General features: G+C 50.0%; 1 protein-coding gene across 1 annotated transcript in view; it reads left to right on the forward strand.

Annotated features, from left to right (window-relative positions):
* The window catches only part of arhgef39 (Rho guanine nucleotide exchange factor (GEF) 39), a 77,948-nt gene that overhangs the window by 20,276 nt on the left and 31,246 nt on the right, over positions 1-26,426 (forward strand). Inside the window, exon 4 of the mRNA XM_065022064.1 lies at positions 11,480-11,608. Within this exon, the coding sequence (XP_064878136.1) occupies positions 11,480-11,608 (129 nt within the window). The remainder of the gene's footprint in view (positions 1-11,479; positions 11,609-26,426) is intronic.

Below are 26,426 nucleotides of genomic sequence, written 5' to 3' on the forward strand. Positions count from 1 at the left end.
GAGGGAACAGGGTTCCAGTAGTGCCCTATGGAGGGAACAGGGTTCCAGTAGTGCCCTATGGAGGGAACAGGGTTCCAGTAGTGCCCTATGGAGGGAACAGGGTGCCAGTAGTGCCCTATGGAGGGAACAGGGTGCCCTATGGAGGGAACAGGGTGCCCTATGGAGGGAACAGGGTGCCCTATGGAGGGAACAGGGTGCCCTATGGAGGGAACAGGGTGCCCTATGGAGGGAACAGGGTGCCCTATGGAGGGAACAGGGTGCCAGTAGTGCCCTATGGAGGGAACAGGATGCACTATGGAGGGAACAGGGTGCCCTATGGAGGGAACAGGGTGCCCTATGGAGGGAACAGGGTGCCCTATGGAGGGAACAGGGTGCCCTATGGAGGGAACAGGGTGCCCTATGGAGGGAACAGGGTGCCCTATGGAGGGAACAGGGTGCCAGTAGTGCCCTATGGAGGGAACAGGATGCACTATGGAGGGAACAGGGTGCACTATGGAGGGAACAGGATGCACTATGGAGGGAACAGGGTGCCAGTAGTGCCCTATGGAGGGAACAGGGTGCACTATGGAGGGAACAGGGTGCACTATGGATGGAACAGGGTGCCAGTAGTGCCCTATGGAGGGAACAGGGTGCACTATGGAGGGAACAGGGTGCCAGTAGTGCCCTATGGAGGGAACAGGGTGCCAGTAGTGCCCTATGGAGGGAACAGGGTGCCAGTAGTGCCCTATGGAGGGAACAGGGTGCACTATGGAGGGAACAGGGTGCCCTATGGAGGGAACAGGGTGCCAGTAGTGCCCTATGGAGGGAACAGGGTTCCAGTAGTGCCCTATGGAGGGAACAGGGTGCCAGTAGTGCCCTATGGAGGGAACAGGGTGCACTATGGAGGGAACAGGGTGCACTATGGAGGGAACAGGGTGCCCTATGGAGGGAACAGGGTGCACTATGGAGGGAACAGGGTGCCAGTAGTGCCCTATGGAGGGAACAGGGTGCATTATGGAGGGAACAGGGTGCCAGTAGTTCCCTATGGAGGGAACAGGGTGCACTATGGAGGGAACAGGGTGCCAGTAGTGCACTATGGAGGGAACAGGGTGCACTATGGAGGGAACAGGGTGCCAGTAGTGCCCTATGGAGGGAATAGGGTGCCAGTAGTGCCCTATGGAGGGAACAGGGTGCACTATGGAGGGAACAGGGTGCCAGTAGTGCCCTATGCAGGGAACAGGGTGCACTATGGAGGGAACAGGGTGCCAGTAGTGCACTATGGAGGGAACAGGGTGCACTATGGAGGGAACAGGGTGCCAGTAGTGCCCTATGGAGGGAATAGGGTGCCAGTAGTGCCCTATGGAGGGAACAGGGTGCACTATGGAGGGAACAGGGTGCCAGTAGTGCCCTATGGACGGAACAGGGTGCACTATGGAGGGAACAGGGTGCCAGTAGTGCACTATGGAGGGAATAGGGTGCCAGTAGTGCACTATGGAGGGAACAGGGTGCACTATGGAGGGAACAGGGTGCCAGTAGTGCCCTATGGAGGGAACAGGGTGCCAGTAGTGCCCTATGGAGGGAACAGGGTGCCAGTAGTGCCCTATGGAGGGAACAGGGTGCCAGTAGTGCCCTATGGAGGGAACAGGGTGCCAGTAGTGCCCTATGGAGGGAACAGGGTGCCAGTAGTGCCCTATGGAGGGAACAGGGTGCCAGTAGTGCCCTATGGAGGGAACAGGGTGCCAGTAGTGCACTATGGAGGGAACAGGGTGCCAGTAGTGCACTATGGAGGGAACAGGGTGCCAGTAGTGCCCTATGGAGGGAACAGGGTGCCAGTAGTGCACTATGGAGGGAATAGGGTGCCAGTAGTGCACTATGGAGGGAATAGGGTGCCAGTAGTGCCCTATGGAGGGAACAGGGTGCACTATGGAGGGAACAGGGTGCCAGTAGTGCACTATGGAGGGAATAGGGTGCCAGTAGTGCACTATGGAGGGAACAGGGTGCACTATGGAGGGAACAGGGTGCCAGTAGTGCACTATGGAGGGAATAGGGTGCCAGTAGTGCACTATGGAGGGAACAGGGTGCCCTATGGAGGGAACAGGGTGCCAGTAGTGCCCTATGGAGGGAACAGGGTGCCAGTAGTGCCCTATGGAGGGAACAGGGTGCCAGTAGTGCCCTATGGAGGGAACAGGGTGCCAGTAGTGCACTATGGAGGGAACAGGGTGCACTATGGAGGGAACAGGGTGCACTATGGAGGGAATAGGGTGCCAGTAGTGCACTATGTGTAGGGAATAGGGTGCCAGTAGGGAATAGGGTGCCAGTAGTGCACTATGTGTAGGGAATAGGGTGCCAGTAGGGAATAGGGTGCCTGTAGTGCACTATGTGTAGGGAATAGGGTGCCAGCTGGGATGCAACCCCACAACTGATCTGAGGCAACAGCACTGTAATTACCAAGTTGTTGTTTTTATTAAAAGAGGCAATAAAGACCCATTTTAATGATTCAATTCAGATACCATAACCGCCTCTCTCTCCAACCCACAGACGGCTTTGTTTTGGGTCTTCTTTTGTTGTTGTTGGTTTCGTAACGTTGTAATTTGTTGTGAAGATAAGCGTCCCCAATTAGGACGGGATTATTTCATCTATCGTAGAGGGAGAAAAAAGACACAGACCGCCTCGAGGCTCGAGCATCATCGTGTTCATACGCTGGGTTTACGTCCCAAATGCACTACTTTAGACCAGAGCCCTCCCCCTAGTCAAAAGTAGTGCACTACATAGGGATTAGGGTGCCGTTCTGGTCAAAAGTAGTGCACTACATAGGGATTAGGGTGCCGTTCTGGTCAAAAGTAGTGCACTACATAGGGATTAGGGTGTCATTCTGGTCAAAAGTAGTGACTTTGTCCCCCCACCAGCCATCCACCCCTACTTTGTCCCCCCCAGACCGCCCACCAGCCATCCACACCTACTTTGTCCCCCCCCGACCGCCCACCAGCCATCCACACCTACTTTGCCCCCCTCGACCGCCCACCTACTTTGTCCCCCCCGACCGCCCACCAGCCATCCATACCTACTTTGTCCCCCCCGACCGCCCACCAGCCATCCACACCTACTTTGTTACCCCCCTCAGATTTGGGGGGGTTTATGAAGGCCCTGTATGTGATCATATACAAATGTAAACAAATTACCCGCGGCTGAATCTAGTTGATGACCCCTGGTTCAGTTCCTCGCTTAATAAGGAGAGGAGAGGTCAATGAGGAGAGGAGAGGTCAATGAGGAGAGGAGAGGAGAGGTGTCCTGTCGAGGACAATAAGGAGAGGAGAGGTGTCCTGTTGAGGTCAATAAGGAGAGGAGAGGTGTCCTGTGTTTTCACACAGTTAGGCTGTGACTGCTGAGTGCCCAACGTGTGTGTGTGTGTGTGTGCCCACCTACCCGCCCGCCCGCCCGTGGCACAGACCAGAAGCACTCTAATTATGTGGCTGGCTACACAGCATTGCGGTAGGCAGAACTAAGCCAATCAGGAGTGTTTTCACGGTTTAATTTGTGCACCCCTGGTCAGCTCTCAACACGGGGTGATGATGCAATCAAACACAGCTGTGTGTGTGTGTGTGTGTGTGAGCGCGAATGAGGACTTAGACTCAAACAAGCCCTTCATCAAAAGAGTCACTCTGACTGGATGAAAGCAGTGTTGTTGTCTGGTTACACATAGAGAACATACTGCACCACGTAGAGAACATACTGCACCACGTAGAGAACATACTGCACCACGTAGAGAACAGACTGCACCACGTAGAGAACATACTGCACCATGTAGAGAACATACTGCACCACGTAGAGAACATACTGCACCACGTAGAGAACATACTGCACCATGTGTTGTTGTCTGGTTACACATAGAGAACATACTGCACCACGTAGAGAACATACTGCACCATGTGTTGTTGTCTGGTTACACGTAGAGAACATACTGCACCACGTAGAGAACATACTGCACCACGTAGAGAACATACTGCACCATGTGTTGTCTGGTTACATGTAGAGGACATACTGCACCATGTGTTGTCTGGTTACACATAGAGAACATGCTGCACCATGTAGAGAACATACTGCACCATGTGTTGTCTGGTTACACATAGAGAACATACTGCACCATGTAGAGAACATACTGCACCATGTGTTGTCTGGTTACACATAGAGAACATGCTGCACCATGTAGAGAACATACTGCACCATGTGTTGTCTGGTTACACATAGAGAACATACTGCACCATGTAGAGAACATACTGCACCATGTAGAGAACATACTGCACCATGTAGAGAACATACTGCACCATGTAGAGAACATACTGCACCATGTAGAGCACATACTGCACATCGTAGAGAACATACTGCACCATGTGTTGTCTGGTTACATGTAGAGAACATACTGCACCACGTAGAGAACATACTGCACCACGTAGAGAACATACTGCACCACGTAGAGAACATACTGCACCACGTAGAGGACATACTGCACCACGTAGAGGACATACTGCACCACGTAGAGACATACTGCACCACGTAGAGAACATACTGCACCACGTAGAGAACATACTGCACCACGTAGAGAACATACTGCACCACGAGAGAGACATACTGCACCATGAGAACATACTGCACCATGTGTTGTCTGGTTACATGTAGAGAACATGCTGCACCACGTAGAGAACATGCTGCACCACGTAGAGAACATACTGCACCATGTAGAGAACATACTGCACCACGTAGAGAATATACTGCACCATGTGTTGTTGTCTGGTTACACATAGAGAACATACTGCACCACGTACTGAACATACTGCACCATGTAGAGAACATACTGCACCATGTAGAGAACATACTGCATACTGCACCACGTAGAGAACATACTGCACCACGTAGAGAACATACTGCACCACGTAGACTGCACCACGTAGAGAACATACTGCACCACGTAGAGAACATACTGCACCATGTGTTGTTGTCTGGTTACATGTAGAGAACATACTGCACCACGTAGAGAACATACTGCACCACGTACATACTGCACCACGTAGAGAACATACTGCACCATGTGAGAACATACTGCACCACGAGAACATACTGCACCACGTAGAGAACATACTGCACCATGTAGAGAACATACTGTACTGCACCACGTAGAGAACATACTGCACCACGTGAGAACATACTGCACCACACTGCACCAGAGACATACTGCACCACGTAGAGAACATACTGCACCATGTGTTGTTGTCTGGTTACATGTAGAGAACATACTGCACCACGTAGAGAACATACTGCACCACGTAGAGAACATACTGCACCACGTTACACTGGAGAACATACTGCACCACGTAGAGAACATACTGCACCATGTAGAGAACATAGAACATACTGCACCATGTGTTGTTGTCTGGTTACATGTAGAGAACATACTGCACCATGTAGAGAACATACTGCACCACGTAGAGAACATACTGCACCATGTGTTGTGTTTTGTCTGGTTACATGTAGAGAACATGCTGCACCACGTAGAGAACATACTGCACCACGTAGAGAACATACTGCACTGCACCATGTAGAGAACATACTGCATACTGCACCATGTGTTGTTGTCTGGTTACATGTAGAGAACATGCTGCACTGCACCACGTAGAGAACATACTGAGAACATACTGCACCACGTAGAGAACATACTGCACCACGTAGAGAACATACTGCACCATGTGAGAACATACTGCACCACGTGTCTGGTTACATGGAGAACATACTGCACCATGTACAGAACATACTGCACCATGTGTTGTTGTCTGGTTACATGTAGAGAACATACTGCACCACGTAGAGAACATACTGCACCATGTACTGCACCATGTGTTGTTGTCTGGTTACATGTAGAGAACATGCTGCACCATGTAGAGAACATACTGCACCACGTAGAGAACATACTGCACTGCATACCACCATGTGTTGTTGTCTGGTTACATGTACATGCTACCACGAGAACATGCTGCACCACGTAGAGAACATACTGCACCACGTAGAGAACATACTGCACCAGAGTACTGAGTAGAGAACATACTGCACCACTGCACCACGTAGAGAACATACTGCACCACGTAGAGAACATACTGCACCACGTAGAGAACATACTGCACCATGTGTTGTTGTCTGGTTACACGGAGAACATACTGCACCACATACTGCACCATGTGTTGTTGTCTGGTTACATGTAGAGAACATGCTGCACAGAACATACTGCACCACGTAGAGAACATACTGCACCACGTAGAGAACATACTGCACCATGTGTGTTGTTGTCTGGTTACATGTAGAGAACATACTGCACCATGTAGAGAACATACTGCACCACGTAGAGAACATACTGCACCATGTGTTGTTGTCTGGTTACATGTAGAGAACATGCTGCAGAGAAACATACTGCACCACGTAGAGAACATACTGCACCACGTAGAGAACATACTGCACCACGTAGAGAACATACTGCACCACGAGAGACATACTGCACCACGAGCAGAACATACTGCACCACGTAGAGAACATACTGCACCACGAGAACATACTGCACCATGTGTTGTTGTCTGGTTACATGGAGAACATACTGCACCATGTACACATACTGAGAACATACTGCACCATGTGTTGTTGTCTGGTTACATGTAGAGAACATACTGCACCACGTAGAGAACATACTGCACCACGTAGACCATGTGTTGTTGTCTGGTTACATGTAGAGAATGCACTGCACCACGAGAAACATACTGCTGCACCACGTAGAGAACATACTGCACCACGTAGAGAACATACTGCACCATGAGGACATACTGCTGGTTACATGTAGAGAACATACTGCACCACATGCATACTGCACCACGTAGAACATACTGCACCAACATACTGCACCATGTGTTGTTGTCTGTTACATGTGGTTACACATAGAGAACATACTGCACCACGTAGAGAACATACTGCACCACGTAGAGAACATACTGCACCATGTGTTGTTGTCTGGTTACACATAGAGAACATACTGCACCACGTAGAGAACATACTGCACCATGTAGAGAACATACTGCACCATGTAGAGAACATACTGCACCATGTGTTGTTGTCTGGTTACATGGAGAACATACTGAGAACATACTGCACCATGTAGAGAACATACTGCACCACGTAGAGAACATACTGCACCATGTGTTGTTGTCTGGTTACATGTAGAGAACATACTGCACCACGTAGAGAACATACTGCACCACATAGAGAACATACTGCACCATGTGTTGTTGTCTGGTTACATGAGAACATACTGCACCATGTGCTGTTGTCTGTACATGGAGAACATACTGCACCATGTAGAGAACATACTGCACCATGTGTTGTTGTCTGGTTACATACTGCACCACGTAGAGAACATACTGCACCACGTAGAGAACATACTGCACCATGTGTTGTTGTCTGGTTACATGTAGAGAACATACTGCACCATGTGCTGTGCACCACATGCTGCACATGAGAACATACTGCACCATGTAGAGAACATACTGCACCATGTGTTGTTGTCTGGTTACACATGGAGAACATACTGCACCACGTAGAGAACATACTGCACCATGTGTTGTTGTCTGGTTACACATAGAGAACATACTGCACCACGTAGAGAACATACTGCACCATGTGTTGTTGTCTGGTTACATGTAGAGAACATACTGCACCACATACTGCACCACGTAGAGAACATACTGCACCATGTGTTGTTGTCTGGTTACATGGAGAACATACTGCACCATGTAGAGAACATACTGCACCATGTGTTGTTGTCTGGTTACATAGAGAACATACTGCACCACGTGCACCATGTGTTGTTGTCTGGTTACATGGAGAACATACTGCACCACGTAGAGAACATACTGCACCATGTGTTGTTGTCTGGTTACACATAGAGAACATACTGCACCACGTAGAGAACATACTGCACCATGTGTTGTTGTCTGGTTACATGTAGAGAACATACTGCACCATGTAGAGAACATACTGCACCATGTGTTGTTGTCTGGTTACATAGATAACATACTGCACCACGTGTAGAGAACATACTGCACCATGTGCTGTTGTCTGGTTACATGAGAACATACTGCACCACATAGAGAACATACTGCACCATGTAGAGAACATACTGCACCACATAGAGAACATACTGCACCACGTGTAGAGAACATACTGCACCATGTGCTGTGTCTGGTTACATGGAGAACATACTGCACCACAGAGAACATACTGCACCACGTAAACATACTGCACCACGTAATGTAGAGAACATACTGCACAATGTAGAGAACATACTGCACCACGTAGAGAATATACTGCACCACGTAGAGAACATACTGCACCATGTAGAGAACATACTGCACCACGTAGAGCTTGATGGTTGTGGATAAACAGGTAGCCGGACCCAGACAGGATGAACAGGGTAAAGGACCCAGACAGGGTAAAGGACCCAGACAGGGTAAAGGACCCAGACAGGGTAAAGGACCCAGACAGGGTAAAGGACCCAGACAGGGTAAAGGAAAGGACCCAGACAGGGTAAAGGACCCAGACAGGATGAACAGGTAAAGGACCCAGACAGGATGAACAGGGTAAAGGACCCAGACAGGATGAATAGGTGAACCCAGACAGGATGAATAGGGTAAAGGACCCAGACAGGATGAACAGGGTAAAGGACCCAGACAGGATGAACAGGGTAAAGGACCCAGACAGGATGAATAGGTAGACGGACCCCAGACAGGATGAATAGGTAGACGGACCCCAGACAGGATGAACAGGGAGTCGGACCCAGACAGGATGAATAGGTAGGAGCCGGACCCCAGACAGGATGAATAGGTAAACGGACCCAGACAGGATGAATAGGATAAAGGACCCAGACAGGATGAATAGGTAAACCCCAGACAGGATGAACAGGGTAAAGGACCCAGATGAACAGGTAAAGGACAGGATGAACAGGGTAAAGGTCCCAGACAGGATGAATAGGTAGCCGGACCCAGATAGGATGAATAGGTAGCCGGACCCAGATAGGATGAATAGGTAGCCGGACCCAGATAGGATGAATAGGTAGCCGGACCCAGACAGGATGAATAGGTAGCCGAACCCAGAAAGGATGAACAGGGAAAAGGACCCAGACAGGATGAACAGGTAGCTGGACCCAGACAGGATGAATAGGTAGCTGGACCCAGGCAGGATGAATAGGAGACGGACCCAGACAGGATGAATAGGTCGCTGGACCCAGACAGGATGAATAGGTCGCTGGACCCAGACAGGATGAATAGGTAGCTGAATAGGTAGCTGAACCCAGGCATGAATAGGTAGCTGGACCCAGGCAGGATGAATAGGGAGACGGACCCAGACAGGGTGAATAGGGAGCCGGACCCAGACAGGATGAATAGGGAAAATGACCCAGACAGGATGAATAGGTAGATGGACCCCAGACAAGATGTTATGTTTGGGGGCAAATCATGTGCATCACATCATTGAGTACCACTCCATATTTTCAAGCGTTGTAATTGTTAAGGAATGGAGAGTTTTTCCTGATAAACAAAATAAACTGTGTAGAGCTAAGCACTGTCAAAACCTTAGAGGAAAACCTGGTTCAGCCTGCTTTCCACCAGACACTGGGATATGAAGTCACCTTTCAGCAGGACAATAACCTGGGTCAGTCTGCTTTCCACCAGACACTGGGAGATGAAGTCACCTTTCAGCAGGACAATAACCTGGTTCAGTCTGCTTTCCACCAGACACTGGGAGATGAAGTCACCTTTCAGCAGGGACAATAACCTGGTTCAGTCTGCTTTCCACCAGACACTGGGAGATGAAGTCACCTTTCAGCAGGACAATAACCTGGTTCAGTCTGGTTCAGTTTCCACCAGACACTGGGAGATGAAGTCACCTTTCAGCAGGACAATAACCTGGTTCAGTCTGCTTTCCACCAGACACTGGGAGATGAAGTCACCTTTCAGCAGGACAATAACCTGGTTCAGTCTGCTTTCCACCAGACACTGGGAGATGAAGTCACCTTTCAGCAGGACAATAACCTGGTTCAGTCTGCTTTCCACCAGACACTGGGAGATGAAGTCACCTTTCAGCAGGACAATAACCTGGTTCAGTCTGCTTTCCACCAGACACTGGGAGATGAAGTCACCTTTCAGCAGGACAATAACCTGGTTCAGTCTGCTTTCCACTGGGAGATGAATCACCTTTCAGCAGGACAATAACCTGGTTCAGTCTGCTTTCCACCAGACACTGGGAGATGAAGTCACCTTTCAGCAGGACAATAACCTGGTTCAGTCTGCTTTCCACCAGACACTGGGAGATGAAGTCACCTTTCAGCAGGACAATAACCTGGTTCAGTCTGCTTTCCACCAGACACTGGGAGATGAAGTCACACCTTTCAGCAGGACAATAACCTGGTTCAGTCTGCTTTCCACCAGACACTGGGAGATGAAGTCACCTTTCAGCAGGACAATAACCTGGTTCAGTCTGCTTTCCACCAGACACTGGGAGATGAAGTCACCTTTCAGCAGGACAATAACCTGGTCAGTCTGCTTTCCACCAGACACTGGGAGATGAAGTCAGCAGGACAATAACCTGGTTCAGTCTGCTTTCCACCAGACACTGGGAGATGAAGTCACCTTTCAGCAGGACAATAACCTGGTTCAGTCTGCTTTCCACCAGACACTGGGAGATGAAGTCACCTTTCAGCAGGACAATAACCTGGTTCAGTCTGCTTTCCACCAGACACTGGGAGATGAAGTCACCTTTCAGCAGGACAATAACCTGGTTCAGTCTGCTTTCCACCAGACACTGGGAGATGAAGTCACCTTTCAGCAGGACAATAACCTGGTTCAGTCTGCTTTCCACCAACACTGGGAGATGAAGTCACCTTTCAGCAGGACAATAACTTAAACACAAGGCCAAATGGAGTAGAAGACGGTGATTGTCCATGAGTGGCCGAGTTACAGTTTTAACTTAACTCGACTTCAAAATCTATGGTAAAACCTGAAATGGTTGTCTAGCAATGATCAACAACCGATTTGACAGAGCTTGAAGAATAATAAAATAATAATAATTATAGGCAATCCAGGTGTGACTGAATTCAGGTGTGATTTACCCAGAATAAGACACAGCTGTAATCTTTGCCAAAGTTACTTCTACAAAGTATTGAGGAGTGTGAATACTTTTGTAAATTATATTTCTGTATTTCATTTGCAACACACAAAAAAAAAGACTTTGTCTTCATGGGGTATTGTGTGTAGATGGGTGGCACTACTATCTATATTGAATTCAGGCTTTAACACAACACAATATGGAATAGGTCATGGGGTATGACTACTTCCTGAAGTCCCTGTAGCTACTTCCGGGGTGTTTCAGTAATCCATTCTGGCAGCTAACCCTTATCTGTCTACCCGTGATGCTTTAGGGTCGGTGAAGCTGATCTCTGAGGTATCCCAGCGTATCCAGGACAACGCCCGCAGCCACGACAACCACCTGCAGCTGCGGCGGGTGCAGAGACTGCTGAAGGGGAGAAAGACCAAGGTGGAAGCTCCAGGTTGGTTCTGTTTCTGCCCCTCTCACTCTCTACCCCTCTCACTGTCTACCCCTCTCACTCTCTACCCCTCTCACTCTCTACCCCTCTCACTCTCTACCCCTCTCACTCTCTACCCCTCTCACTCTCTACCCCTCTCACTGTCTACCCCTCTCACCCTCTACCCCCTCTCACCCTCTCACCCCTCTCACCCTCTCACCCTCTCTCTCACCCTCTGCCCCTCTCACCTCTGCCCCTCTCACCTGCCCCTCTCACCCTCTGCCCCTCTCACCCTCTGCCCCTCTCACCCTCTGCCCCTCTCTCACCCTGCTCTCACCCTCTGCCCCTCTCACCTCTGCCCCTCTCACCCTCTCCCCTCTCACCCTCTGCCCCTCTCACCCTCTCTCACTCTCTGCCCCTCACCTCCTCTCTGCCCCTCTCACCCCTCTGCCCCTCTCACCCTGCCCCTCTGCCCCTCCCCTCCCCTCTGCCCCTCCTCACCCTCTGCCCCTCTCACCCTCTGCCCCTCTCACCTCTGCCCCTCTCACCCTCTACCCTCTCACCCTCTCTCTCTGCCCCTCTCACTCTCTGCCCCCTCTCACCTCTGCCCCTCTCTCTCTGCCCCTCTCACTCTCTACCCCTCTCTTCTACCCCTCTCACCCTCTGCCTCTCACTCTCTACCCCTCTCACTCTCTACCCCCCCTCTCACCCTCTGCCCCTCTCACCCTCTGCCCCTCTCACCCTCTGCCCCTCTCACCTCTGCCCCTCTCACTCTCTGCCCCTCTCACCCTCTGCCCCTCTCACCCTCTGCCCCTCTCACTCTCTGCCCCTCTCACTCTCTGCCCCTCTCACCCTCTGCCCCTCTCACCCTCTGCCCCTCTCACCCTCTGCCCTCTCACTCTCTGCCCCTCTCACTCTCTGCACCCTCTGCCCCTCTCACTCTCTGCCCCTCTCACCCTCTGCTCTCACCCTGCTCTCACTCTCTGCCCTCTCACTCTCTGCCCTCTCACTCTCTGCCCCTCTCACTCTGCCCCTCTCACCCTCTGCCCCTCTCCCTCTGCCCCTCTCACCTCTGCCCCTCTGCCCCTCTCTCACTCTCTGCCCCTCTCACTCTCTGCCCCTCTCTGCTCTCTGCCCCTCTGCCCCTCTCACCTCTGCCCCTCTCACCCTCTGCCCCTCTCACTCTCTGCCCCTCTCACCCTCTGCCCCTCTCACTCTCTGCCCCTCTCACCTCTCTGCCCCTCTCACCCTCTGCCCCTCTCACTCTCTGCCCCTCTCACTCTCTACCCCTCTCACTCTCTGCCCCTCTCACCCTCTGCCCCTGCCTCACCCTCTGCCCCTCTCACCCTCTGCCCCTCTCACTCTCTGCCCCTCTCTCTCTGCCCTCTCACTCTCTGCCCCTCTCACTCTCTGCCCCTCTCACCCTCTGCCCCTCTCACTCTCTACCCCTCTCACTCTCTGCCCCTCTCACCCCCCTCTGCCCCTCTCACCCTCTACCCCTCTCACCCTCTACCCCTCTCACCCTCTACCCCTCTCACCCTCTACCCCTCTCCCCTCTCACCCCCCTCTCTCTCTGCCCCTCTCACCTCTGCTCACCTCTCACCTCTCACCCTCTGCCCCTCTCACCTCTCACCCTCTGCCCCTCTCACCCTCTGCCCCTCTCACCCTCTGCCCCTCTCACCCTCTGCCCCTCTCACCCTCTGCCCCTCTCACCTCTCTCACTCTCTGCCCCTCTGCCCCTCTCTCTGCCCCTCTCTCACTCTCTGCCCCTCTCACTCTCTGCCCCTCTCACTCTCTGCCCCTCTCACTCTCTGCCCCTCTCACTCTCTGCCCCTCTCACTCTCTGCCCCTCTCACTCTCTGCCCCTCTCACTCTCTGCCCCTCTCACCCTGCCCCTCTGCCCCTCTCACCTCTGCCCCTCTCACCCTCTGCCCCTCTCACCCCTCTCTGCCCCTCTGCCCCTCACCCTCTGCCCCTCTCACCCTCTGCCCCTCTCACCCTCTGCCCCTCTCACCCTCTGCCCCTCTCACCCTCTGCCCCTCTCACCCTCTGCCCCTCTCACTCTCTGCCCCTCTCACTCTCTGCCCCTCTCACTCTCTGCCCCTCTCACTCTCTGCCCCTCTCACACTCTGCCCCTCACCCTCTGCCCCCTCTCACCTCTGCCCCTCTCACTCTCTGCCCCTCTCACTCTCTGCCCCTCTCACCCTCTGCCCCTCACCCTCTGCCCTCTCACCCTCTCCCCTCTCCCCTCTCACCCTCTGCCCTACCCCTCTCACCCTCTACCCCTCTCACCCTCTCTCACCCCCCCTCTCACCCTCTACCCCTCTCACCCTCTGCCCCTCTCACCCTCTGCCCCTCTCACTCTCTGCCCCTCTCACTCTCTGCCCCTCTCACCCTCTGCCCCTCTCACTCTCTGCCCTCTCACTCTCTGCCCCTCTCACTCTCTGCCCCTCTGCCCCTCTCACTCTCTGCCCCTCTCACTCTCTGCCCCTCTCACTCTCTGCCCCTCTCACTCTCTGCCCCTCTCACTCTCTGCCCCTCTCACCCTCTGCCCCTCTCACTCTCTGCCCCTCTCACCCTCTGCCCCTCTCACCCTCTGCCCCTCTCACCCTCTGCCCCTCTCACCCTCTGCCCCCTCTCACCCTCTACCCTCTCCCCCTCTCTCCCCTCTCTGCCCTCTCACTCTCTGCCCCTCTCACTCTCTGCCCCTCTCACTCTCTGCCCCTCTCACCCTCTGCCCCTCTCACTCTCTCCCCTCTCTCTGCCCCTCTCTCTGCCCCTCTCACCCTGCCCCTCTCACCTCTCTGCCCCTCTCACCCTCTGCCCCTCTCACCCCTCTCTCTGCCCCTCTCACTCTCTGCCCCTCTCACTCTCTGCCCCTCTCACTCTCTGCCCCTCTCACTCTCTGCCCCTCTCACTCTCTGCCCCTCTCACCTCTGCCCCTCTCACCTCTGCCCCTCTCTCTGCCCTCTGCCCCTCTCTCTGCCTCTGCCCCTCTCACCCTCTGCCCCTCTCACCCTCTGCCCCTCTCACCTCTGCCTCACTCTCTGCCCCTCTCACCCTCTGCCCCTCTCACCCTCTGCCCCTCTCACCCTCTGCCCCTCTCACCCTCTGCCCCTCTCACTCTCTGCCCCTCTCACTCTCTGCCCCTCTCACCCTCTGCCCCTCTCACCCTCTCTCACTCTCTGCCCCTCTCACCCTCTGCCCCTCTCACCCTCTGCCCCTCTCACCCTCTGCCCCTCTCACCCTCTGCCCCTCTCACCCTCTGCCCCTCTCACCCTCTGCCCCTCTCACCCTCTGCCCCTCTCACCCTCTGCCCCTCTCACCCTCTGCCCCTCTCACCCTCTGCCCCTCTCACCCTCTGCCCCTCTCACCCTCTGCCCCTCTCTGCCCCTCTCACTCTCTGCCCCTCTCACTCTCTGCCCCTCTCACTCTCTGCCCCTCTCACCCTCTGCCCCTCTCACCCTCTGCCCCTCTCACCCTCTGCCCCTCTCACTCTCTGCCCCTCTCACTCTCTGCCCCTCTCACCCTCTACCCCTCTCACTCTCTACCCCTCTACCCCTCTCACCCTCTACCCCTCTCACCCTCTGCCTCTCACCCCTCTCACCCTCTGCCCCTCTCACTCTCTGCCCCTCTCACTCTCTGCCCCTCTCACTCTCTGCCCCTCTCACTCTCTGCCCCTCTCACCCTCTGCCCCTCTCACCCTCTGCCCCTCTCACCCTCTGCCCCTCTCACCCTCTACCTCTCCACCTCTGCCCCTCTCTCTCTGCCCCTCTCACTCTCTGCCCCTCTCACTCTCTGCCCCTCTCACTCTCTGCCCCTCTCACTCTCTGCCCCTCTCACTTTACTTTCATTAATCTGATGACTGTTATTTATGTAATCAACTAACTATGTGTAATGGTTACCCTTTTTAGAATTAATCATATAACAATGACATCATTAGGATTTGGGGGCACCACGGAAGAGGTTGTAACTTTTCCGTGGGGAACCACCATCTCCAGAATTAAACTCTAAGAAGATATATATATATTTCCTCGATAAACAGTCATCTTATTAATTGTTACCTCATATCATCCTGACCAGTCGTAACCTTGGATCTGCAGAAACCCCAGCCTTATGATTCAGTACTACACACATTGGTTTAATTATTTACTAGCTAACTAAATAATAACACAGAATAAACATACACCCTTTACATGGGACAGAGGTCCCTAGTGGATTGACAAAATATGTCGGCTTGTACACATCGACATGGAGAGGGGGAGAGACTTATCGTTGATACAGTTCAGAACTATTCTCACATGAGTTAGTTTTCACACGAACTGCCGGCCGTTTTGGAATAAGAAATCATGACTGTATTTACGTGCGAACTCTTTTGTTCGGCGTTGATCTGTCGGAACCAGCCTTCCTTAGGAAAGGTTGTTGGCCTTTCAGCAGGAAGCTTGTGTGGTCGTCTGATCGTCCCGTCTTCTACTGTTGTTCAGTCAGGAAGATAGCTAGCCAGCCGTGTTGACGGTTCTCATTTGGTGAGAGTAGGATGGTCTCACATAGATTTGCATTTTCTAGATAATTATATATATATATATTTTTCTCATGGTTTGTTTTGATCTATTTGTGTCGCTGTCCTGGGGCTTTGTTTGTGTTTGTAAATATACAGGGTCTTGCAAAAGTATTCACCCCCCTTGGCATTTTTCCTATTTTGTTGCATTACAACCTGTAATTTAAATGTATTTTTATTTGGATTTCATCTAATGGACATAAACAACACAAAATACTCCAAATTGGTAAAGTGAAATAACTCTAACTGGAAAAGTGGTGTGTACATACAGTATGTATTCACCCCCTTTGCTATGAAGCCCCTAAATAAGATCTGGTGCAACCAATTACCTTCAGAAGTCACATAATTAATTAGACTGCAAACAGGTGGACTTGATTTAAGTGTCACATGATCTCAGTATATATACACACCTGTTCTGAATGGCCCCAGAGTCTACAACACCACTAATCAAGGGGCACCACCAAGCAAGTGGCACCATGAAGACCAAAGAGGTCAGGGACAAGGTTGTGGAGAAGTACAGATCAGGGTTGGGTTATAAAAAAAATATCTGAAACTTTGAAAATCCCACGGAGCTCCGTTAAATCCATTATTAAAACAATTAAAGAATATGGCACCACAAGAAACCTGCCAAGAGAGGGCCGCCCACCAAAACTCACAGACCAGGCAATGAGGGCATTAATCAGAGAGGCAACAAAGAGACCAAAGATAATCCTGAAGAAGCTGCAATGCTCCACAGTGGAGATTGGCGTATCTGTTCATAGCACCACTTTAAGCCGTACACTCCACGGCGCTGGGATTTTCGGAAGAGTGGCCAGAAAAATTCAATTTCTTAAAGAAAAAAAACAAGCAAACACCATTTGCTGTTCGTACAAAAGGCATGTGGGAGACTCCCCAAACATATGGAAGAAGGTACTCTGGTCAGATGAGTCTAAAATTAGCTTTTTGGGCATCAAGGAAAATGCTATGTCTGGCGCAAACCCAACGCGTTTCATCACCCCGAGAACACCATCCCCACAGTGAAGCATGGTGGTGGCAGCATCATGCTGTGGGGATGTTTTTCATCGGTAGGGACTGAGAAACTAGTCAGAATTGAATGAATGATGGATGGTGCTAAATACAGGGAAATTATTGAGGGAAACTTGTTTCAGTCTTCCAGAGATTTGAGACTGGGACGGAGGTTCACCTTCCAGCAGGACAATGACCCTAAGCATACTGCTAAAGCTACACTCGAGTTTAAGGGGAAACATCTAAATGTCTTGGAATGGCCTAGTCAAAGCCCAGACCTCAATCCAATTGAGAATCTGTGGTATGACTTAAAGATTGCTGTACACAAGCAGAACCCATTCAACTTGAAGGAGCTGGAGCAGTTTTGCCTTGAAGAATGGGCAAAAATCCCAGTGGCTAGATGTGCCAAGCTTATGGAGACATTCCCCAAGAGACTTGCAGCTGTAATTGCTGCAAAAGGTGGCTCTACAAAGTATTGACTTTGGGGGAGGGGGGGGGGGGGGAATAGTTATGCTCAAGTTTTCTATTTTTTTGGTCATATTTCTTGTTTGATTCACAATAAAAAAAATATGTTTCATCTTCAAAGTGGTAGGCATGTTGTGTAAATCAAATGATACAAACCCCCCCAAAAATATATTTTAAGTCTATGTTGTAAGGCAACAAAATAGGAAAAATGGCAGGAGGTTAGGAAGTGCATCTCAGTTTCCAACTCATTTTTTGGGCAGTGAGCACATAGCCTGTCTTCTCTTGAGAGCCATGTCTGCCTACGGCGGCCTTTCTCAATAGCAAGGCTATGCCCACTGAGTCTGTACATAGTCAAAGCTTTCCTTAATTTTGGGTCAGTCACAGTGGTCAGGTATTCTGCCAGGTTCATCTCTCTGTAGGTGATGGCTTTGTTATGGAAGGTTTGGGAATCGCTTCCTTTTAGGTGGTTGTAGAATTTAACGGCTCCTTTCTGGATTTTGATAATTAGTGGGTATCGACCTAATTCTGCTCTGCATGCATTATTTGGTGTTCTACGTTGTACACTGAGGATATTTTAGCAGAGTCTCAATTGGGTGTTTGTCCCATTTTGTGAAGTCTTGGTTGGTGAGCGGACCCCAGACCTCACAACCATAAAGGGCAATGGGCTCTATGACTGATTCAAGTATTTTTAGCCAAATCCTAATTGGTATGTTGAATGTGATGTTCCTTTTGATGGCCTGGAAGGCCCTTCTTGCCTTGTCTCTCAGATGGTTCACAGCTTTGTGGAAGTTACCTGTGGCGCTGATGTTTAGGCCAAGATATGCATAGTTGTGTGTGCTCTAGGACAATGGTGTCTAGATGGAATTTGTATTTGTGGTCCTGGAAACTGGACTTTCTTTGGATCACCATTATTTTGGTCTTACTGAGATTTACTGTCAGGGCCCAGGCCTGTCAGGGCACAGGTCTGTCAGGGCACAGGTCTGTCAGGGCACAGGTCTGTCAGGGCACAGGTCTGTCAGGGCACAGGTCTGTCAGGGCCCAGGTCTGTGGGCCCAGGTCTGATCTAGGTGCTGTTGTAGGCCCTCCTTGGTTGGGGACGAAAGCACCAGATCATCGGCAAACAGTAGACATTTTACTTCTAGTAGGGTGAGGCCGGGTGCTGCAGACTGTTCTAGACTGTCCCTCACCAGTTCGTTGATATGTATGTTGAAGAGAGTGATGCTCAAACTGCATCCCTGTCTCACCCCACGGCTCTGTGGGAAGAAGATCATTCCTATTTTAACCGCACACTTGTTTGTGTACCTGTCTCTTTCTCTACTATTCTCTCTCTACTTCTTCACCTCTCTCCTCTCTCTCTCTCTACTTCTCTACCTCTCTCCTCTCTCTCTACTTCTTTACCTCTCTCCTCTCTCTCTACTTCTTTACCTCTCTCCTCTCTCTCTACTTCTTTACCTCTCTCCTCTCTCTCTACTTCTTTACCTCTCTCCTCTCTCTCTCTCTACTTCTTTACCTCTCTCCTCTCTCTCTCTACTTCTTTACCTCTACTTCTTTACCTCTCTCTCTACTCTTTACCTCTCTACTTCTTTACCTCTCTCTCTCTCTCTCTCTCTTCTTTACCTCTCTCTCTCTCTCTACTTCTTTACCTCTCTCCTCTCTCTCTACTTCTTTACCTCTCTCTCTCTCTCTCTACTTCTTTACCTCTCTCCTCTCTCTCTACTTCTTTACCTCTCTCTCTCTCTCTCTCTCTACTTCTTTACCTCTCTCCTCTCTCTCTACTTCTTTACCTCTCTCTCTCTCTCTCTCTACTTCTTTACCTCTTTACCTCTCTCTCTCTCTCTTCTTTTACCTCTCTCCTCTCTCTCTACTTCTTTACCTCTCTCTCTCTCTCTCTCTTCTTTACCTCTCTCTCTCTACTCTACTCTTTACCTCTCTCTCTCTCTCTCTTTACTCTCTTTCTCTACCTCTCTCTCTCTCTCTCTTCTTTTACCTCTCTCCTCTCTCTCTCTTACTTTACCTCTCTCTCTCTCTCTACTTCTTTACCTCTCTCTCTCTCTCTCTCTTTACCTCTCTCCTCTCTTCTTTACCTCTCTCTCTCTACTTCTTTACCTCTCTCTCTCTACTTCTTTCTCTTCTCCTCTCTCTCTCTCTTCTTTACCTCTCTCTCTCTCTCTACTTCTTTACCTCTCTCTCTCTCTCTCTTCTTTACCTCTCTCTCTCTCTCTCTCTACTTCTTTACCTCTCTCTCTCTCTCTCTACTTCTTTCCTCTCTCTCTCTCTACTTCTTTACCTCTCTCCTCTCTCTACTTCTTTACCTCTCTCTCTCTACTCTTACTTCTTCTCTCTCTCTCTCTCTCTACTTCTTTTCTCTCTCTCTTCTCTCTACTTCTTTTCTCTCTCTCTCTCTCTCTACTTCTTTACCTCTCTCTCTACTTCTTTACCTCTCTCTCTCTACTTCTTTACCTCTCTCTCTCTACTTCTTTACCTCTCTCTCTACTTCTTTACCTCTCTCTCTCTCTCTCTCTCTACTTCTTTTCTCTCTCTCTCTCTCTCTACTCTTTCTTTCTCTCTCTCTACTTCTTTACCTCTCTCTCTCTTTACTCTCTCTTTCTTTACCTCTCTCTCTCTACTTCTTTACCTCTCTCTCTCTACTTCTTTACCTCTCTCTCTCTACTTCTTTACCTCTCTCTCTCTACTTCTTTACCTCTCTCTCTCTACTTCTTTTCTCCTCTCTCTCTCTTTCTTTACCTCTCTCTCTACTTCTTTTACCTCTCTCTCTCTCTTCTTTACCCCTCTCTCTCTCTACTTCTTTACCTCTCTCTCTACTTCTTTACCTCTCTCTCTCTACTTCTTTACCTCTCTCTCTCTACTTCTTTACCTCTCTCTCTCTACTTCTTTACCTTCTCTTACCTCTCTACTTCTTTACCTCTCTCTACTTCTTTACCTCTCTCTCTCTACTTCTTTACCTTTACCTCTCTCTCTACTTCTTTACCTCTCTCTCTCTACTTCTTTACCTCTCTCTCTCTACTTCTTTACCTCTCTCTCTACTTCTTTACCTCTCTCTCTCTACTTCTTTACCTCTCTCTCTCTACTTCTTTACCTCTCTCTCTCTACTTCTTTACCTCTCTCTCTCTACTTCTTTACCTCTCTCTCTCTACTTCTCTTACTCTCTCTCTCTACTTCTTTACCTCTCTCTCTCTCTCTTTCTTTACCTCTCTCCTCTCTCTCTCTTCTTTACCTCTCTCTCTACTTCTTTACCTCTCTCTCTCTCTCTTCTTTACCTCTCTCTCTCTCTTCTTTTTACCTCTCTCTCTCTACTTCTTTACCTCTCTCTCTCTACTTCTTTACCTCTCTCTCTCTACTTCTTTACCTCTCTCTCTCTCTCTCTCTACTTCTTTACCTCTCTCTCTCTACTTCTTTACCTCTCTCTCTCTACTTCTTTACCTCTCTCTCTCTACTTCTTTACCTCTCTCTCTCTACTTCTTTACCTCTCTCTCTCTACTTCTTTACCTCTCTCTCTACTTCTTTACCTCTCTCTCTCTACTTCTTTACCTCTCTCTCTCTCTACTTCTTTACCTCTCTCTCTACTTCTTTACCTCTCTCTCTCTCTCTCTACTTCTTTACCTCTCTCTCTCTCTACTTCTTTTCCTCTCTCTCTACTTCTTTACCTCTCTCTCTCTTCTCTACTTCTTTACTTCTTTACCTCTCTCTCTCTCTACTTCTTTACCTCTCTCTCTCTCTCTACTTCTCTAATTCTTTACCTCTCTCTCTCTCTTCTTCTTTACCTCTCTCTCTCTACTTCTTTACCTCTCTCTCTCTCTCTCTACTTCTTTACCTCTCTCTCTCTTCTTTACTCTCTTTTCTTTACCTCTCTCTCTCTACTTCTTTCTCTCTACTTCTCTACCTCTCTCTCTCTCTACTTCTTTACCTCTCTCCTCTCTCTACTTCTTTACCTCCTCTCTCTCTCTCTTCTTTACCTCTCTCTCTCTCTCTACTTCTTTACCTCTCTCTCTCTCTCTCTACTTCTTTACCTCTCTCCTCTCTCTCTCTACTTCTTTACCTCTCTCTACTTCTTTACTCTCTCTCTCTACTTCTTTACCTCTCCTCTCTCTCTCTACTTCTTTACCTCTCTCTCTCTCTCTCTCTTCTTTACCTCTCTCTCTCTCTCTACTTCTCTACCTCTCTCTCTCTACTTCTCTCTCTCCTTCTTTACCTCTCTCTCTACTTCTTTACCTCTCTCTCTCTCTTCTTTACTCTCTACTCTCTCTACTTCTTTACCTCTCTCTCTCTACTCTCTCTCTCCTCTTTCTCCTCTCTCTCTCTACTTCTTTACCTCTCTCTCTTCTTTACCTCTCTCCTCTCTCTCTACTCTTCTTTACTCTCTTTACTTCTCTCTCTTCTTTACTCTCTCTCTCTTTACCTCTCTCTCTCTCTCTCTACTTCTTTCTCTCTCTCTACCTTCTCTCTCTCTTCTTTACCTCTCTCCTCTCTCTCTCTACTTCTTTACCTCCTCTCTCTCTACTTCTTTACCTCTCTCTCTCTCTACTTCTTTACTCTCTCTCTCTACTTCTTTACCTCTCTCCTCTCTCTCTCTCTCTCTCTCTACTTCTTTACCTCTCTCTCTCTCTCTCTCTCTCTCTCTTCTTTACTTCTTTACCTCTCTCCTCTCTCTCTACTTCTTTACCTCTCTCTCTCTCTCTACTTCTTTACCTCCTCCTCTCTCTCTACTTCTTTACCTCTCTCTCTCTCTCTACTTCTCTACCTCTCTCTCTCTCTCTCTCTACTCTCTACTTCTCTACCTCTCTCTCTCTCTCTCTACTTCTCCTCTCTCCTCTCTCTCTCTCTTCTTTACCTCTCTCTCTCTCTCTCTCTTCTTTACCTCTCTCCTCTCTCTCTCTCTTCTTTACCTCTCTCCTCTCTCTCTCTCTCTCTTCTTTACCTCTCTCCTCTCTCTCTCTCCTTCTTTACCTCTCTCCTCTCTCTCTCTCTCCTTCTTCTACCTCTCTCTCTCCTCTCTCCTTCTTCTCTCCTCTCTCTCTCTCTCTCTCTACTTCTCTCTCTCTCTCTCTCTCTCTCTTTACTTCTCCTCTCCTCTCTCTCTCTCTCCTCTCTCTCTCCCTTTACCTCTCTCTCTCTCTCTCTACTTCTCTCTCCTCTCTCTCTCTCTCTCTCTTCTCTACTTACTTTCTCTCTCTCTACTTCTTTACCTCTCTCTCTCTCTCTCTTTACCTCTCTCTCCTGCTCTTCTCTCTCCTCTCTACTTCTTCTACCTCTCTCTTCTCTCTCTCTCTACTTCTTTACTCCTCTCTCTACTTCTTTACCTCTCTCTCTCTACTCTCTCTCTACTTCTTCTACTTCTCTCTCCTCTCTCTCTACTTCTTTACCTCTCTCCTCTCTCTCTCTTCTTTACTCAGGTCTCCTTTCTCTCTCTCTCTTCTCTCTCTCTCTCTCTCTCTCTACCTCTCCTCTCTCTCTCTCTTTACCTCTCTACTTCTCTACCTCTCTCTCTCTCTCTCTCTACCTTCTTCTACCTCTCTCTCTACTTCTTTACCTCTCCTCTCCTGTCCTCCTCCCGTCTCTCCTCCACCTCTCCTCTCTCTCTCTACTTATTTACCTCTCTCCTCCTCCTGTCCTCCCGTCTCTCCTCCACCTCTCCTCCTCTCTCCTCGTCTCCTCCGGCCTATCTTCTCCTCCTCCTCTCCTCCCGAGGGAGTGGTCCACATGTAGAAGGAACAATAGAGAGACGTCGTCCTCGTGCCTCCCTCACCCTGCCTGTCTCCTCCTCTCTCCTCGTCTCCTCCGTCCTATCTCCTCCTCTCCTCCCGAGGGAGTGGTCCACATGTAGAAGGAACAACAGAGAGACGTCGTCCTCGTGCCTCCCTCACCCTGCCTGTCTCCCCACGGACCAATTACAGACTCATCTACTGGACCGGCACATGAAAAGGAAGCTGTGTGTATATGAACACACACACAAATGTGTATGTGTCTATGGACACTGCTGTGTCTTTTATGTGTGTGTGTGTGTGTGTGTGTGTGTGTGTGTGTGTGTGTGTGTGTGTACTTGGCACAAAAGGTGTTAGGGAGGCTGCCATAAGCATGGCTGTGAATAGCTAGTGAGCAGCAGGTCTCTCTGTTCGTGTGGAGGAGGTTTTTCATCTCATCCGTGGTTCTCAGGCCCCTTTCAACTCTCTACTGAGCCTCTTTCCTCTCTTTCAGCCAATCAGGTCTGAATCCTTCCTAACTAACATCAAGACAAGCACCAGTCTGTCTCACCCCTCCCTCACACTCCCGCCACCCCGGCCCTCAAAGCCTCTCCCTCAACCTCCAGCACTTCTACTGTGGCTAAAAGAAAGGCTAGCTGCTTCTCCAGTGATGTGTCCCAAATGACACCCTTTCTCCTACATAGTGTTTAACCAGAGGTGAGGAGGTAGCCAGGCAGAGAGATGAGGCCCATAGATAATATTGAGTAGCCCATCAGATGAGGAGGTAGCCAGGCAGAGAGAGATGGAGCCCATAGATAATATTGAGTAGCCCATCAGATGAGGAGGTAGCCAGGCAGAGAGAGGAGCCCAGATGGAGCCCATCAGATGAGGTAGCCAGGCAGAGAGAGATGGAGCCACTAGATAATATCGAGTAGCCCATCAGATGAGGTGGTAGCCAGGCAGAGAGAGATGGACCCCCTAGATAATATTGAGTAGCCCATCAGATGAGGTGGTAGCCAGGCATCAGATGATAATATTGGTAGCCCATCAGATGAGGTGGTAGCCAGGCAGAGAGATGGACCCCTAGATAATATTGAGTATCCCAGCAAAAGATAAAGAGGCTGATTGTGAGATAAGAATTAAGAAGAGAGGAATCAATGAGCCCAGATGTCTGGCTGGTAGCCCCATCAGATGAAATCCTAAGCCAGGCAGAGATGGAGCCCATAGATAATATTGAGTAGCCCATCAGATGAGGTGGTAGCCAGGCAGAGAGATGGAGCCCCTGGAACACATGGAGTATCCCAGCAAAAGATAAAGAGGCTGATTGTGAGATAAGAATTAAGAAGAGAGGAATCAATGAGACATCGATACCACAGACAGTCTGGCTGGATGGAGTTATCCTGGGAGGTTGGGGGGTGTAGAGAAGGTGGGGGCTGGAGAGATGTCTGCAGGGAGGCGGGATGGAGGGAGGGAGGCTGGCAGGGAGGCTGGATCCCGTACCTAACCTGAAACAACTCAGGAACGATCCTAACCTGAAACAACTCAGGATCGATCCCCTACCTAACCTGAAACAACTCTGGAACATTCCCGTACCTAACCTGAAACAACCCAGGAACGATCCCCTACCTAACCTGAAACAACCCAGGAACGAGCCCCTACCTAACCTGAAACAACCCAGGAACGATCCCGTACCTAACCTGAAACAACCCAGGAACGATCCCGTACCTAACCTGAAACAACCCAGGAACGATCCCCTACCTAACCTGAAACAACCCAGGAACGATCCCCTACCTAACCTGAAACAACCCAGGAACGATCCTAACCTGAAACAACTCAGGAACGATCCCGTACCTAACCTGAAACAACTCAGGAACGATCCCCTACCTAACCTGAAACAACCCAGGAACGATCCCGTACCTAACCTGAAACAACCCAGGAACGATCCCCTACCTAACCTGAAACAACCCAGGAACGATCCTAACCTGAAACAACTCAGGAACGATCCCCTACCTAACCTGAAACAACCCAGGAACGATCCCCTACCTAACCTGAAACAACCCAGGAACGATCCCCTACCTAACCTGAAACAACCCAGGAACGATCCCCTACCTAACCTGAAACAACCCAGGAACGATCCTAACCTGAAACAACCCAGGAACGATCCTAACCTGAAACAACCCAGGAACGATCCCGTTCATCCAATCATACATGACAGTGCTGTGGGACAAAGTCCACTTCAAATTAATCTCTCCCCCCGTACCATGTCAGCCCAGTCCAGTGTCCCATCCCTTCCTCTCACCATGAAACAACTCAAGGGGTACCCTGGTCCTTTGGGTACCTTGGGATCGTTCCTGTGTATAACACACACACACAGGGCTCCTCTCCCCCTGGTGCCAGCCGAACCTGAAACTTTGTAGTAGAGAACAGGTAACTCTTTGACAGCGGAGGTTGAAAGGAGAGGACATGGAGAGGGGAGCTCACAGTTGCTGCTCTTTGAACCCACGGATGGATGGGGGCTCAGAGGGTTGTTGATGGGTCTGTAACTGAAACAACCAGGGGCCCGGCTGGAACTCAGATCCCCTGTTGATGGTAACCTGACAACCAGACCAGGGCCCAGGCTCAGAGACCTGTTGATGGGTCTGTACAGACCAGGGGCCCGGCTGGAGGCTCAGAGGCCTGTTGATGGGTCTGTACAGACCAGGGGCCCGGCTGGAGGCTCAGAGGCCTGTTGATGGGTCTGTACAGACCAGGGGCCCGGCTGGAGGCTCAGAGGCCTGGCTGGAGGCTCAGAGGGCTGTTGATGGGTCTGTACTCTGTACTGCACAGACCAGGGGCCCGGATGGCTGGAGGTGTGTGTGTGTGTAGGGAGGATAGCCCTGTTTGTAATGTGTGTGTGTCGGGGTCAATTCCATTTGAAATTGGAACTGGAAGTACACTGAAATTCACATTTTAAATCTCTTCAATAAGAACAATTTATGGATTGGAATTTTAAAATGGTTTACTCTCTGACTGGACTAGGATTTACATTGAGTTGACCCCTGACCCTGGTGTGCCCCAGCTACTTCAATCTAACAACACAGCATATCAACCCCTGCCTGCCTGCCTGCCTGCCTGC

Source organism: Oncorhynchus nerka, linkage group LG8 (assembly GCF_034236695.1).
Source record: "Oncorhynchus nerka isolate Pitt River linkage group LG8, Oner_Uvic_2.0, whole genome shotgun sequence".
NCBI classification, from domain to species: Eukaryota; Metazoa; Chordata; class Actinopteri; order Salmoniformes; family Salmonidae; genus Oncorhynchus; species Oncorhynchus nerka.